The sequence below is a fragment of the Eleutherodactylus coqui genome, chromosome 5, assembly GCF_035609145.1.
Source record: "Eleutherodactylus coqui strain aEleCoq1 chromosome 5, aEleCoq1.hap1, whole genome shotgun sequence".
In the NCBI taxonomy this organism is placed as follows: domain Eukaryota; kingdom Metazoa; phylum Chordata; class Amphibia; order Anura; family Eleutherodactylidae; genus Eleutherodactylus; species Eleutherodactylus coqui.
In genome coordinates this window covers 35,608,356-35,625,454 of record NC_089841.1, presented here as the reverse complement: position 1 = coordinate 35,625,454, position 17,099 = coordinate 35,608,356, and the positions used below count along the sequence as shown (strand labels likewise).

Here is a 17,099-nt window from a genome sequence, read left to right as displayed (position 1 = left end):
CAGTATATTACTGTAGTGTAGGTGTCATGTGATCAGTATATTAGTATAGTGTAGGTGTAGTGGGATCAGTATATTAGTGTAGTGTAGGTGTAGTGGGATCAGTACATTAGTGTAGTGTGATCAGTATTTTAGTGTAGGTGTAGTGGGATCAGTATATTAGTGTAGTGTAGGTGTAGTGTGATCAGTATATTAGTGTAGTGTAGGTGTAGTGGGATCAGTATATTAGTGTAGTGTAGGTGTAGTGTGATCAGTATATTACTGTAGTGTAGGTGTCATGTGATCAGTATATTAGTATAGTGTAGGTGTAGTGGGATCAGTACATTAGTGTAGTGTGATCAGTATTTTAGTGTAGGTGTAGTGGGATCAGTATATTAGTGTAGTGTAGGTGTAGTGGGATCAGTATATTAGTGTAGTGTAGGTGTAGTGGGATCAGTATATTAGTGTAGTGTAGGTGTAGTGTGATCAGTATATTAGTGTAGTGTAGTGTGATCAGTATATTAGTGTAGTGTAGCTGTAGTGGGATCAGTATATTACTGTAGTGAAGGTGTAGTGGGATCAGTATATTAGTGTAGTGAAGGTGTAGTGGGATCAGTATATTAGTGTAGTGAAGGTGTAGTGGGATCAGTATATTAGTGTAGTGTAGGTGTAGTGGGATCAGTATATTACTGTGATGTAGGTGTAGTGTAATACGATTATTATTGTAGTGTAGGTGTAGTGGGATCAGTATATTAGTGTATTGTAGGTGTAGTGTGATCAGTATATTAGTGTAGGTGTAGTGGGATCAGTATATTATTGTGATGTAGGTGTAGTGTAATATGATTATTATTGTAGTGGAGGTGTAGTGGGATCAGTATATTAGTGTAGTGGAGGTGTAGTGGGATCAGTATATTAGTGTAGTGTATGTGTAGTAGGATCAGTATATTAGTGTAGTGTAGGTGTAGTGGGATCAGTATATTAGTGTAGTGTAGGTGTGGTGTGATCAGTATATTAGTGTAGTGTAGGTGTGGTGGGATCAGTATATTATTGTGATGTAGGTGTAGTGTAATATGATTATTATTGTAGTGGAGGTGTAGTGGGATCAGTATATTAGTGTAGTCTATGTGTAGTAGGATCAGTATATTAGTGTAGTGTATGTGTAGTGGGATCAGTATATTAGTGTAGTGTAGGTGTAGTGTAATATGATTATTATTGTTGTGTGTAGATATATGGGGATGCATGTTGCAGGACACTTGTGAAACAATGACTGCAATATATTTCATTTCCATTTGTCATTCAAAGGGAAGCTTTATTAGGGAGTAACAAAAAAACTAGCTGGCAAAAAAAAAATAAATTATGTACTCACCTCTTTGCCGCTCAGTCGTGTCCTCCGTCTGGCTCCCCATTGATGAATGGCTGTGCGCTGCCTGTGATTGGCTGAGCGCTCAGCCAATTAGCACAGTCAATTCAGTAGGCAGGGATTTTTAAATCCCTGCCTGCTGAATGGGCTTCACAGCAGTCCCGGGGAGCCAGCCGGAGGACACGCCAGAGCGGCGGAGAGGTAAGTAAATAGTTTTTCTTTTTTTCACCAGCCAGGGATGATTTTTAGAGAGTTGATTTTCAGCTAGGGATTATTTTCAAGCCATTCCCCAAAAATTATTGTTGCGGGGGTCGCCTGAAAAACCGCTGCTTTCAATGGGGCCGCAGCAGCGCTGATCCCATTGAAAGCAATGGGATAGCATCCTGGACTTCTGCCACAGCTGTGATAGAGGACTCCTTCATCCCCACAGTGACCGCCGAGATGAAGGAAACCTCTGCCATAGCTGTGGCAGAAGTCTGCGAATACTCATTATGTTTTCAATGGGGCTGGTGTTGCTGCTGCCGGCCCCATTGAAAGCATTTAGTGATATTGCAGAGTTTTCTATGCGCAGTAAGACGTGTATTTTTACTCGCTCTCACAGCACAAAAAAAAATATCGCTAGTGGGTCGGCAGGCACCCTTAGGATGGAAAAGGGAGGTTTTTTGTTGCATGTATTTCAGGCTTCATAAAACTCCTAATAGGTTCTCTTTAATATCTACTCAAAGGGGTTTTCCCAAAATGTGCTTAACTATCATTCTATCATCCTTGGTTGCTGCTGACCAGGACATGTGACTGTGGCAGCCAATCACTGGCCACAGCAGTGAGCTTTTATAGTCAGTGATTGGCTGCAGCAGTCACATGTCCTGGTCAGCAGCAACCAGGAAGTACACAGGGGTTTGTAAGTAATTTTAAGTAATGGGATAACTCCTTCCCGCTGCAGGGAAAACATTTATGTTCTTAAGCATTGGGGTATGTATGGCAGAACATCGTGTGGCAATCTCCCATCTCCCGGGTGCCGGCTGTTTCTGACAGCCAGCTGATTAAAGCTGCTAACCCTTTAAATGCCGCTGTCAATTGTGAGATTGCAGGGAGCTGTACAGGTGTCATGGCAGAATGCCCATGAAGCTGTCCCCATAGGATAGCCTGATAGACTGTCTGGCGAACGCAGTATGATGTAAGGCTATGGCAGGTTGTTGTCCCCTATGGGGACTAAAGATAAAGTAAAAACAAGATCAATAAAGTTTTACTAATTGTAGAAAAAAAAAGCAATTAAAGTTTAAATCACCACCGTTTTGCCATATTTATAATAAAGGAATCTAAATCATAAATTAAAAATACATATTTGGTATCGCTGCATAAAAGTGTGATCTATCAAATTAATGCCTTATTTACCCCGCATGGTGAACGTCATCAGAAAAAAAAATAACACCAGAAATGCTTTTTTTTGGTCATCGTGTCTCCAAGAAACAATGAAATAAAAAGCTATTAAAAAGTCGTATGTATTACAAAATAGTACCAACAGAAACTACAGGATGTCCTGCAAAAAATGAGCCCTCGCACAACTATGAAAAAAATAAAAATGTTATTGGGCGCAGAAGAGGACGGCAGAAAATAATTTAAAAAAATTAAATGTACAATATGTGAAAACCAATAAAACTAGTATGGCCAAAAAAAAAAAAGTTTTGTATCATAGTAATTGTACTGACCCATATGATTAAATTATCATGTCATTTTTGTTGCCGTAGAAACAAGACGCACCGAAAAATGTTGGAATGTCATTTTTTTTTTCCCTTTTACTACACTTAGATTTTTTTTACAGTTTTTCAGTACATTATATGGTACATTAAATAAAAGCATTGAAAACTACAACTCGTCCTGCAAAAAACAAGCCCTCATACAGCGACGTCGATGGATAAATAAAGGAGTTACAATTTTTTTAAAAGGGGGGGAGGAAAAAACGAAAGCGGAATAAAAGGCCATGTCCGTAAGTGGTTAAATGTTTCCTATTATTATCACCAGTAAATGTATTTTTATGTTGTTGGTTTTTGTGGTTTTTATATTTGTTTATATTTTCTCCATTCAGGCCCCTACATGATTGATTCATTAATGATGGAGGAAGACAGAAAGAAGATGGCAGAAAGTGTATTAAGAGTCACCCTAGAGATACTCTTCCAGCTTACTGGAGAGGTGAGCGATTCTGATGATGTCACATTACTTCATTCTAATCTATGGTAAAAGCAAATTATGTCACTGGAGAGGTGATGGAATCTAGAAATGTCTGTAGCATCGGCATACTGTTAAGAGTCACAGTGGTGACCAAGACTCTGCGCTGAGGGAGCCCAGAGGCCACCTTCTGCCATATACAAATGCACATTCAGTGCATTACCGGCTGGTTGCACTGTCAGCCGCACCGCACGAAACACGCAGCCAGCAGTGCGACTAGCCTGAGAGAAAGCTGAAAAAAGGAAAAGGGATGCAGACATCGTACTGAGTGAGAGGAGCCGGGTGATGATGTCATCACCCTGCTGCTCCTGCATACACAGTGTGCAGCGGCCACATCTGCCTGCCCTGCTGCTCTCCTCACACAGAGAAGTGGTCCGGCCAGGGTATGCATGTATCTATTGTAGCAACGCAGGGGGACACACTTGAGGCCACAACCAGAATATTGTCCGCGTTTTTTTCTTTATTTACGGGCTGAACATAACATAAATGCACTGGTAATCTCCAGATAACAGAAAACAGGAAGAAAACGTCCTTCTTCAAGCCAACAGTCCAACAAAGCAAAACATACAAGTCCTTAAATCAGGGTGGCAAAGGCCCAGCAAACCTCAATTGCAGTGTGTTGTGGTGTCTCCAGTTCAGCTTGCTTTGCGTCTGTGTCTCTCACACCAGGCAGCTCTGAACTCCCCCTTCACACTGCAACCTGCACCCATTTATACACCTCACCTGTCTGGGCAAGGTGGAACTCAGTACTGGAGTGAGGAACAGATTGGGTTTACAACCCGGATGCTAGTAGTCTCCATGATATGTACCTTCCGTCCCACACTTCACCTCTCACTCTACTACACTATCTATCTCTCCATCTCTCCGTTTCTCACATCTATCTCTGTTTCTCACATCTATCTCTCTTTCTCACATCTATCTCTCTTTCTCACATCTATCCCTCTCTCATATCTATCTCTTTCTCATATCTATCTCTTTCTCATCTCTCTCTCTCTCATATCTATCTATCTGTTGCTGATATACATCTCTCTTTATATACTGTATACAATTGCAGACTTTCCACACAATTAAAAAACGCATCAAAAACACATGCAGTTTATAATAGTGTATGCAGTTTCTTAAAAACGTATGTGGTCTTTAAGGCCTCATGTCCACGGGGAAAATCAGGCCCGTACGGATTCTACATGGAGAATCTGCAGCAGGTCCCTCCTGCCCCGCGGACATGAGCGCTGAAAATAGGAATTTAAAAGAATTTACCCATCCGGAGCGGACCGGGAAGGTCTTCTCTTCCTCACAGACGGATCTTCTTTTTCGGCCGGCGGATGGACTCGTCACGCCAGCGGCACGTCGCCGACGTGCCACGCGCATGCGCCGGGCACATCTGCCGAGCTGAAGCAAGAAAGATCAGGCCGTGAGGAATAGAAGACCTTCCCGGTCCGCTCCGGATGAGTAAATTCTTTTAAATTCCTATTTTAGGTCTCCCGCGGATCCGGACGGCTTCCATAGGCTTCAATTAGAAGCCCGCGGAGACCCGCACGAAAATGGAGCATGGTCCAGATTTTTTCATGCTCCATTTTTTTAAAAATCCCTTTTATTGACCATCCGCGGGTATTTATCTACCCGCGGGTGGTCAATGCATCCCTATGGGGTGCGGATCCGCGCGCGGGAGAAGAGTTCAAATCCGCTGCGGATTTTAATTCTTCTTTTGCCCGTGGACATGAGGCCTGAATACTGCATGCAGTTTTTTCTTAGATGTTTTTCTTAATTGTGGTTCAAAAGAACAACAATAAACATGAACCACCCTAAGGCCACTTACAGATGCATCCAGAAAACGCAGGTCGATATCGTGGCATTTTTGCAGCAGTTTCAAGCTGCATTTTTGAACTCATGGAAATAGCAAAAGGGGACATAAATCACCGCCTCATCATAGGAAACATCATTCTCCAATGTATGCCTCCAATAAGTAATAAATAGCACTCACGTGGTGCTCAGTATATTACCCCCTCAGGAATATCCCCCGGCACCTAGTATGCTTGATTGCCTTTCATCCTCCTAAATCCTTGGTCTCTGATAATTCAAGAAGCCGCATGGGAAGGTAAGCACATTGGATAACAAGGGCTTAACACAGATCACCACAAAAAAAGCAAAAATCTTCCCCGCGCTCCAAGGGTTAAACCAAAAAATACAGACCACGGGTCCGTAAATTACCAATACTATTTCTTTTGCTACGCGTTTCAGCGTTCAAAATACGCCTTTTTCAAGCAACATATACAAACACATTAACAAAAATCTGTCTTATATACACACAAAATATAACACAGTCCTAAAACTGACCCGTGTGGTAGTCGCAGCGGACGCCATCAGAATGTCCGTCCTCCCTAGGGAGGTGATCCGATCATGTGACCTAGTCATGTGTCCATGATCACATGACTAGGATTCTCTACATGTGGAATGCATAATGCGTTCCACTCGCACTTCCTAAAACCATCTGCAATTAAGCCATATTTAACATATAACATATGGTAACTCCATCTGTATCAATCCACCTCATCAATATCAAAACGCTCATTAAACTATAGAAAAATAAGAATAATATTCATATATATATATATATATATTTTCTCATTAAAAAAATAACTTGCTAATGTCTCCTATAAAATAGGATTTATGTAAAAAAAAAATTTGAATTATTTTTTTGATTATTTTTGTAAAAAATCTCAAACGATATATTTCTCCTTTTCCTCAAAATGTTTTTATATATAACTATATTTCAAGAATAATGACCATTATTCTTTATAATAATTTTGTTCTAAAAACTAAAACTATTTAAGCTATATAAAGATGGATACATATGTATAATATATAATATATGAAAACAGATTTAATACCATTAAAATTTAATTTCCTCTAAAACCTCACCCGAACCAGCTGGTATTAGTGTATTTAAAGGCCCTTTATTCCAGCATCCCACACAAGAAAGGGATCGGGGCAATTGAAAAGATTCTTCATGAAGATCCTCTCATGCCCAAGAACCAGGCTTCATTCATTAAGGAATCTTTATCGTTCATTCTTAAGAACAAATATTTTACCTACAATAAAAAATTCTATAAACAGCAACAGGAAACGGCGATGGGAGCGAAATTCACCCCCCCCCCCCCCCCGTACGCAAACCTGTATATGGGTACATTTGAAGAAGAGTTTTTTAATGATAGTAGAATCAAGTGTCACAAGAGATTATTGACGATATTATCATTATATGGGAAGGGAACCAGGATGAATTAGGGAATTTTGTTAGTGAACTTAAAGGGGTTGTCCCGCGGCCAAAACGAAAACATTTTCACACCCCAGTCCCCCATGTTAAGCAAGCATCACAAACTACCCATGTAAATCCGTTTTTTTAGAGCGTTTCTACTCACCTTGAAGCTGTTTCATGAAGTTATAAAAATCTTCTTCCAAGATGGCCGCCGTCATTTCCCAAGGTACACCGCTGGTCTTCTCCCATGGTGCACTGCGGGTCTTCTCCCATAGTGCACCATGGATGTTCTTCTCCAGTCTGAGCTCCACTGCCGATTACAGCCACCTCATTGGCTGATCGGCACCACGTGATGGGGGCGGGGCTACGCGATGACGCTGAGAAGGGGGAGGAGCCAGGACGCAGCTCGTGAGCCCGGAGCCACCAGGAGCGACTGTTGCAGCGACCAGAGAAGAAGGCTTCAGTCGTCGCCATGGAGACGGGGACGCCAGCTCCGGAGGGGGTAAGTGTATAACTTCTGTATGGCCAATATTTAATGCACAATGTATATTACAAAGTGCATTAATATGGCCATACAGAAGTGTATAACCCCACTTGTTTCTGCGGGACAACCCCTTTAATAGCAATAATTATAATCTTAGATTTACTGATAATATTAATTCAAGCCAAATAGTATTTCTGGACCTGGAACCTAGTCATGATTCACATAAAATGATCACTAAAACCCATTTTAAGAAGGTCAATAGCAGCAGTTATGTTGACTTCTATAGCTGTCATGCGCGACATTGGAAGGTAAATAATTAGGGATGAGCGAGCGTACTCGGATAAGCACTACTCGCTCGAGTAATGTGCTTTATCCGAGTATCGCTGTGCTCGTCCCTGAAGATTACGGATTACGGAGCGGGGAGCTGCAGGGGAGAGCGGGGAGGAACGGAGGGGAGATCTTTCTCTCCCTCTCTCCCACCCGCTCTCCCCTGCTCCCCGCTGCGACTCACCTGTCAGCCGCAGCGGCACCCGAATCTTCAGACCCGAGCACAGCGATACTCGGATAAAGCACATTACTCGAGCGAGTAGTGCTTTTCCGAGTACGCTCGCTCATCTCTATAAATAATCCATTTGGACAATTAAAAAGAATACGCAGGAACTGTTCTGGGGATGAAGATTTTAGAAATCAAGCCCAGGATCTGAAGAAGCGCTTTTTAGAAAAGAAATATCCAGAAAATTAATTGATTCCGCCTATGGTAGAATATTAGAAGAAAAAGAAGTAGGAGAGAAAGTATCTATTAATAGGGCCAAGCATGATGGAGAAAAGGGGACATAAAAAGGGATAAAGTGAAAAATATGGGACCGTGTTTTATCACTACATCTTGTAGCCACCAATTAGGAAAATTATTACCAAGAATTGGAGTATTTTGGGTGATGAGCCGATCCTCACTGAATCCGTTAGTAAGAATCCCAAATTAGTGTTCAGAAGAAATAAAACGATACAGAACATCCTGGCTGTAGAGTAATATGACACATAGTAGTGATCTGGGGGCGGGGATATTTAAGTGAAAGAAGAAAAACTGTAAATGTCGTCCGGATATTATACAGAATAGAAAATGTATTGAAATGGGGGGAGGAAAAAAACCAATTTTATCTAGATAGAGATTGAGCTGTGACACTACATTTGCTGTTTATTTATTAGAATGCCCTTGTGGCTTGAAATATGTCAAAAAATGTACTTAGAGGTCAGGTTTGTAGCCATAAGGGTGCATTCACACGAACGTATATCGGCTCGGTTTTCACGCCGAGCCGATATACGTCGTCTCTCTCTCTGCAGGGGGGGGGGGGATGGAAGAGCCAGGAGCAGGAACTGAGCCTCCGCCCCCTCTCTGCCTCCTCTCCACCCCTCTGCACTATTTGCAATGGGGAGAGGTGGGACGGGGTTGAGGCTAATTAGCCCCGCCCCCGTCCCACCTACTTTCATTGAAAATAGTGCAGAGGGGTGGAGAGGAGACAAAGAGGGGGCGGGAGCTCAGTTCCTGCTCCTGGCTCTTCCATCCTCCCCCCCCCCCCTGCACACAAGGACAACGTATATCAGCTCGGCGTGAAAACCGAGCCGATATATGTTCGTGGGAATGCACCTTAAGTTTAATATTAGAAGGGAAGTCAATAAACATGGTGTATCCTGTCATTTTTCGGAGGTCCATAATCATCAGACGACATGTCTCAAAGTCACTCCACTAGAGCGTATACCGTCCCATTCCATTAGTCAACTGAGAAGAAAAGAAATGTTCTAGACTTAAATACACCAATACCAGCTGGTCTGAATGAGGTTTTAGAAAAAATGTAATTTTAATAATGGTATTAAATCTGTTTTTATATAATATATATTATACATATGTATCCATCTTTATATAGTTTAAATAGTTTTAGTTTAAAAAAAAAAATTATTATAAAGAATAACGGTCATTATTCTTGAAATATATTTATACATAAAAACATTTTGAGGAAAAGGAGAAATATATCGTTTGAGATTTTTTACAAAAATAATTTAAAAAAATTCAAATTTTTTTTTTTACATAAATCCTATTAGACATTAGCAAGTTATTTTTTTTTAATGAAAAAAAAAAATATATATGTATATTATTCTTATTTTTCTATAGTTTAATGAGCGTTTTGATATTGATGAGGTGGATTTATACAGATGGAGTTACCATATGTTATATGTTAAATATGGCTTAATTGCAGATGGTTTTAGGAAGTGCGAGTGGAACGCATTACGCGTTCCACATGTAGAGAATCCTAGTCATGTGATCATAGACACATGACTAGGTCACATGATCGGATCACCTCCCTAGGGAGGGCGGACATTCTGATGGCGTCCGCTGCGACTACCACACGGGTCAGTTTTAGGACTGTGTTATATTTTGTGTGTATATAAGACAGATTTTTGATAATGTGTTTGTATATGTTGCTGAAACGCGTAGCAAAATAAATAGTATTGGTCATTTACGGACCCGTGGTCTGTATCTTTTGGTTTAACCCTTGGAGCGCGGGGAAGATTTTTGCTTCTTTTGTGGTGATTTTTGAACTCGTGGTACAGTGTTTAACAGTGTTTATTAATGCACCCCATCATTGTGATGGGTGAGGAGGTGCGTTAAAAAACGTGAAGCCACAAATATAGAACAGACAGCTTTTGAGAATCATAGCATTAAAAAACGTGCGTTCCAGCTCAGGTCTGAGTAACCCCATTAAAATCAACCAGAGCGATCTACCGAGGTTAATATGGTGCTCAGGACGCTGCACTGTTAGCGGTCAAAGGCGGTCTGTGTGTCTGAGAGTGGCCTACAGGGCTACAAACAAATTGTCATATAGTGTAAGAAATGAGTCATGTTTGGAATGATTACACCAAGGGGCAGATCATGTATGGAAATTTGTTTTGCAGCTGTATGCAGCATGGTTTAGGTATGGGTACTGGGGTGGGGCAGAGCTGAACTTTTTGCATCTGGGCCCCTGAACCTTTAATTACGCCCCTGGTCTGTAGTGATATTAATCAATGTCTCTCAATATACAGGATTACACAGTAGTGAAGAAGACCTCTAGTGATGGCTGTTGGGCCCCCATATGTGATGGATGGGGAAGACCCCTGAGCCCAATCACAAGGCCCCCACCTCACCCCCTGATACATGAGGACATCAATGTACAGAAGATTCTAGAACTCACCAAGAAGATGATTGAGCTGCTGACTGGAGAGGTGATGCTGCAGGGAATGCTGGGACATTATACAGTAACAGCACTGGAGGCTTCTGGGTAATGACTGTATATTGTGTTGTCAGGTTCCTATAAGGTGTCAGGATGTCGCTGTCTATTTCTCCATGGAGGAGTGGGAGTATTTAGAAGGACACAAGGATCTGTACAAGGAGGCCATAATGGAGGACTACCAGCCCCTCACATCACCAGGTAATAGACAGGACTAAATACACGGGGACTTTATTATCTGTATGTAAAGAATGACTTCAGTGTCTGTCTGTGTTTCCTCCAGTTCCATCCAGTAAGAGAAGCCCACCAGAGAGATGTCCCCGTCCTCTTCTTCCACAGGACCATCAGGTAGATGGAGATGTCCCTCTGATCTGTAGAAGGCTGTGAAGCTCTTGTCTTCAGTCTTATTAGATGTCTTCTCCTTGTGTGATGAGGCCGGTGGAGATGGCAGGATTACCGCTGACCGGAGACATTACATGTTGTCGGGATCTTCTCCCAGTTTTCTGGCGGTGGAGACTGCTGGTGGAAATAAGGAGCCAACAGGTTGGATTTATATCTATCTGCTCCTTTATTTCCCCCGAGACAAACAGCGGATGTATCTGGTAGACACTGATCTCCTCCACTGAGACAACGTGCAGCGTGTCTAGCCATGCTGGATATATATGCGTATGAGGTTCCTGAGGGGTCATTGAGCCACCATCTAATATCTATGTCCGGCTTCTAGACCTGCAGCTATGTGGCTCAGATAACTACTCCTGTCAGGTCATTTTTGGTAATAATGATGATTAATGATCTTTTCACATGACTTCTCCAACCGTCTGCTGACTTTTATAATATTTGTCTCACAGCTTTTGTATCAGGATGAAGATCTGACCGATTTTAATACTACAGAGACAAATGGGACGGATGATCAGCGGTGTAAAGAGGGGATTCCTACAGGTAACCGCCCAGGTGAGTAGTAACCACTAAATACAGCAGAGAAGAGTCACAGATTCTCCTCGGTCAGCGGCTGCAGATAGTTATGTAGATTTATAAGCTCTGGGATCTGACAGTTTCCGCTGGATGTTCCCCCATTCATCCAAAGTACAAACTAAATGTGGCTGACATGTGATACCGTTCTAGGCGCTAACACACGATGGGCATCTATAATATGGGTGTAATTATGAGCACCACATCATAATAATGACCCGATTATCTTGTGTATTGTATGCATTATTTAGAAGAATAAATGTTTTGAAATAGATGAGTGTAAAATCCATCTGTAGTCCGGATATATAATATATCTATGTGAACGAGGCCGATTCCTTCATTGTTTGCTGTCAGTACTATTGAGATAAGAATATCTTCCCAATTTTAGAACTAAGTAAACTCTATTACTCTATCTCCTAATGAAATGTTCTCTTGCACATTGGTTGTCATGGAGATGTGGAGAGGGAGGAAGATAACACCTTGGTGTCAGAACATCAAGATCTACTGGTCCTCTCTCTGAGGTCTACTGTTAGATTGTGATCTAATTGCTTATTTCTGTCTAATTACATTTTGCTATGTGACCTGTAATTTATATAGAAATGTCAATATCATTTTTCTTATGTTCAGTAATGGTAAAATCAGCTTTATTCTTGGCAGGTGACGGTACCAGGAGCTCAGAGGGACGTCTGATATCTGTAGATTTTGAATTGGATGATAATGGTAGACAAGATGCATATGAAGAACCTGCCATTATCCCAAATATACCTTCAGCCCTTCATAGCAAAGATCCATCATCTAGTGCTTTTATACAGGCCCCATCCTCTGATCCATCACAGACTGTTAAGCAGAAGAAAAGTTACAGAAGAGGAGAACATCAAAGAGCTCACACAGGGGAGAAGCCATTTTCATGTTCGGAATGTGGGAAATGCTTTACTACCAAAGAATATCTTGTTATACATCAGAGAATTCACACAGGGGAGAAGCCATTTTCATGTTCGGAATGTGGGAAATGTTTTACTTATAAAGCAAATCTTTTTGTACATCAGAGAACCCACACAGGAGAGAAGCCGTTTTCATGTTCAGAATGTGGGAATTGTTTTACTAGCAAAGCAAATCTTGTTATACATCAGAGAAGTCACACAGGAGAGAAGCCGTTTTCATGTTCAGAATGTGGGAATTGTTTTACTAGCAAAGCAAATCTTGTTATACATCAGAGAAGTCACACAGGAGAGCAGCCATTTTTATGTTCAGAATGTGGGAAATGCTTTACTACCAAAGAATATCTTGTTATACATCAGAGAACCCACACAGGAGAGCAGCCATTTTTATGTTCAGAATGTGGGAAATGCTTTACTACCAAAGAATATCTTGTTATACATCAGAGAACCCACACAGGAGAGAAGCCATTTTTATGTTCAGAATGTGGGAAATGCTTTACTACCAAAGAATATCTTGTTATACATCAGAGAACCCACACAGGAGAGAAGCCGTTTTCATGTTCAGAATGTGGGAATTGTTATACTAGCAAAGCAAATCTTGTTATACATCAGAGAAGTCACACAGGAGAGCAGCCATTTTCTTGCTCAGAATGTGGCAAATGTTTTATTCATAAAGCATATCTTGTTGCACATCAGAGAACTCACACAGGGGAGAAGCCATTTTTATGTTCAGAATGTGGGAAATGCTTTACTACCAAAGAATATCTTGTTATACATCAGAGAATTCACACAGGGGAGAAGCCATTTTTATGTTCAGAATGTGGGAAATATTTTACTAGCAAATCAAATCTTGTAACACACCAGACAATTCACACAGGGCAGAAGCCAGTTTCATGTTCAGATTGTGGCAAAGGTTTTGCTCACAAAGCAAATCTGGTTATACATCAGAGAAGTCACACAGGGGAAAAGCCATTTTCATGTTCAGAATGTGACAAATGTTTTACTAGCAAAGCATATCTTGTAACACACCAGAAAATTCACACAGGGGAGAAGCCATTTTCATGTTCAGAATGTGGCAAAGGTTTTGCTCACAAAGCATATCTGGTTATACATCAGAGAAGTCACACAGGAGAAAAGCCATTTTCATGTTCAGAATGTGGGAAACATTTTACTCTGAAATCAAATCTTGTTAAACATCAAAAAGGTCACACAGAAGAGAAGGCTTATTGATGTTCACTAGGAAATCACCAGTTTTTAAATATCCAAGTACTCACACAGAAAAGTGACTATTTTTTTGTTAAACTCCTCTGATTAGCAAATGCTCCAAAACAAGCAAAAACTGCTACGATTGGATGTTAACTAAAGGTCATTAAGGAGTTTTTTAGATCTGCTGTAAACAGTGCCTTTTTTTACAACTGCAACAGGGCGAAGGTTTGGAACTTCTTATTCTGGCTTTTTTCAAATAGCTATTTTACTAAGGCAGCTGCACACGACCATATTTCCGCGCAAAACGCATAGCATACAGTCCATTGATTTCAATGGGTTCATTCTTAGGCCCCTTTCACGTGACCCAGAAAATCGTGCGATTTTTGTGCGGTGTGAGATGCACAAATCTGGCATGCATATGAACGCAATTCTTTTGAATGGGGTCATTTACATGAGTGTTTTTTTTTACATCAGGGAAGTCATACAGGAGAAAAGTGTTTTTCATGTTCAGATTGTAGGAAATATTTTTACTATCAAATCTTGTTACGCGCCTGCGTGTGGACACTGCATGTGGTACGCAGGAGAAATAAATTGAACATGCTCTATTTCTCCACATATCATATGTGGCCCTTAAAGGGCTGTTCGTATGCAGGCATTGCGAAGGGGCAGCAATTCCCCGCAGAGTGGGGGAATTTGAAAAAAACATAAACCACACTGCTACTCAGTCCCGAACAGCAGAACGAAAGGTCTGCGATTAGGGATGAGCGAGTATACTCGCTAAGGCACTACTCGCTCGAGCGAGTAGTGCCTTAGCGAGTATACTCGCTCATCCCTATCTGCGATGCATACAATGCATGGGATACTCGCAGCGTTACATGCTTACACTCGTGTGAATGAGGCCTAAAGATAGTTTCACATGGGCGAGGGCAATATCGGGCCGTGAATCACCCATGTGAATGCCCAGCGATGTGAGGCGTTTTCATGTGAAACAAACCTCGCATCACTGCAGGGATGAAGGGAATCGCAAAGCTCTGCCATAGCTTTCAACAGGGCGGCGCTGCTGCCGATACGCTGTGATTTGTTTCCTGCAGAGCATCGCATTGCGGTGGTATGCAGGAAAGCATTGCTCATGTGTATGACTCACAGCGCACAAATCTGGTGCAGTTTTCTCGGCCGTATCAAACCGGCCTAACGGAGAAACCACGTCATACAAGAGAAAAGGCAAATAGTCTCCAGGACAAAATGATGGGGATTAAAATAATCGAAAGTTTGTTTCCAACTGATCTCTATTTTATTTTTGGCTCCACGGCCGTGAGGGATGGTTAGGAGTTCTGTTTATTTAATGGCAACATTTTGGGGTATAATAACTTATATTTTCTACCATTCAGGGCTTGTTCATACATCCGTATATCGGCCGGGTTTTCACGCCCGGCCTATATACGGTGTCTCTATCTGCAGGGAGAGGAGGCAAGCCGGGCCGGGAGCAGTGCAATAGGAGGGGTGGGGGCGGAGCTAAGTTTCAACCCGCCCCCTCCCATTGGAAATAGTGGCGGAGAATGGGCGGATGCTCAGTGCACTGCTCCTCCCCCTGCAGAAAGAGACACCGTATATCTGCCGGGCGTGAAAACCCGGCCGATATACGGACGTGTAAATAAGCCCTCTGTCTGTGACATAACTAACGAGTAATCTTCATTCTGCAGGTGAGTGCAGTTACTGCAATACCATGTGTTTAGAGTTATATAAAAAATAGGGTGAGGCAAAAGTCAGGACACACCCATTTAACTGGTGTAATAACGAAAAAAGTTTTAATTGGGAGGGAGGCTGCATTTGTTTTATGGAGATGTTTTTATATCTATTTTATCTATATTTATAATGTATTCCTGGGAAAAACTGGGCACTCCACGCCCTCTTTAGATTCTATAGATTTATATGGAGATAAGAAAAATAAATCTGGTTTTTAGAAGGTCTTACAATTAGGTGAATAGGGTCAACTACTCAAGAGCATTTGGCATCTGGTTGCTACTTTCCCTCTTACTTCCTATGGAAGCCGTAAAGGTGGTTTTAATTTTTCACACACTGCTTCTGCATTTTGCCCTACGTTCTCTTAATGACTCGGTGTAATTTGTCATGTGTTCTTCATCTGAGGTTATATTTACCTGATGTTAAGATCTGCCTATAACCAGATGTTTATTATGTCCTGAAACCTATATACTTGTGTACAATAAAAGCATTTCTCATTAAAGATAGTTAGCATTAATATGTTAGAACATTTTTATTTTTCTATCAGTTTAGCTTAGTGCTGGCTTGTTTTTTGGGGGGCAGTATGTATTTTTTTATTGCAAGCATTTTGGGATACATGCAACTTTTTGAACCCTTTATTTTCAGGAAGTGCGATATGTACTTTTTAAGCGTTTTTCCTTCACATAGTAAACCAATGTGACGTTTTTTTGTTTTGCTTATTTTTACATTCTATTAAATTTTTTTCAATTTAAAAAAAAAAAACTTTTTAAAAACAACGATGGAGTAAAGATAATAAAGACTCATTCTGTGCAATATGATTTCACATGCAAATAGAGTTCAATATGTATCGAAAAATAAAAAAAGTATGAAAATCTGAACTCAAAGCCTGATATTATTAAATGTGGGGAAAAAAAACTAGAAATGGGAGGAGTTATAAGAATATTAGTTTTTCCTCCAATAGAAGGACATTAAGCAGACCCGGGTTAGACGGCCTTTTTACCCCTTAGTGACCAGCCCATAATGTTTCTACATCCTAGTTAAATGCGCTTTTTATCCCCGAGGACGTAAAAACCAGCTTCCTGTGGGAATTAAAACCGCGTGGCCTATGGACATGACAGCTCCATGCTGTCAGTGCCAAGAGGTAGATAACAACATGGAGCTGTCATGGGGGGCCTTGGGGAGTCCCCCACCCTCCGGCAATGCAATCGGCGCAAAGATTCAGCTGCCCTCATGGATTGAATCTATGGGGCAGCTGAGATTACTCACCCTGGTCTTCCATGCCATCCTGTGGTGATTTGGTCCTCCAGCACCTGACGCCGCTTTCTCTGCATGTGTGACAGGCATCATATGTCAGCCGCATGCACAGAAGGCCATAAGCCTTGGCAACTTTGAAATCTCCTGGCTGCCAGCTCCTGAAGGTAGCCGGGAGGCAGGAGATGTCACCGGGATACTGCGGTGAGTGGTGCCCGAGTCTGTGATCGCCGTTACCCACGTCATCACTGTGCGACGGGGGATGGGGGGGGGAATATAAACAAAAAAAGGTGTACTGCGCATGACCGCCTGTGTGAATATGCAGTTATGCGCAGTACATTACGTGGCCGTACGCAGGGCCACAGCCAGGTTCACAGCTGGTATCTGCTGTGGGCCTCTGCAAGCAGATCCCACATCCGGCCGTATGAGCCGGGCGTTA

General features: G+C 41.7%; 1 protein-coding gene across 1 annotated transcript in view; it reads left to right on the top strand.

The window, feature by feature from the left end:
• Window positions 1-17,099, top strand: part of LOC136629088 (zinc finger protein 585A-like) — a 343,652-nt gene that overhangs the window by 280,670 nt on the left and 45,883 nt on the right. The window contains exon 21 of the mRNA XM_066605206.1: window positions 12,396-16,211. Coding sequence (XP_066461303.1) covers window positions 12,396-13,693 — 1,298 coding nt within the window. The 3' untranslated portion in view covers window positions 13,694-16,211. Of the gene's footprint in view, window positions 1-12,395 lie in introns of the transcript that reaches the window.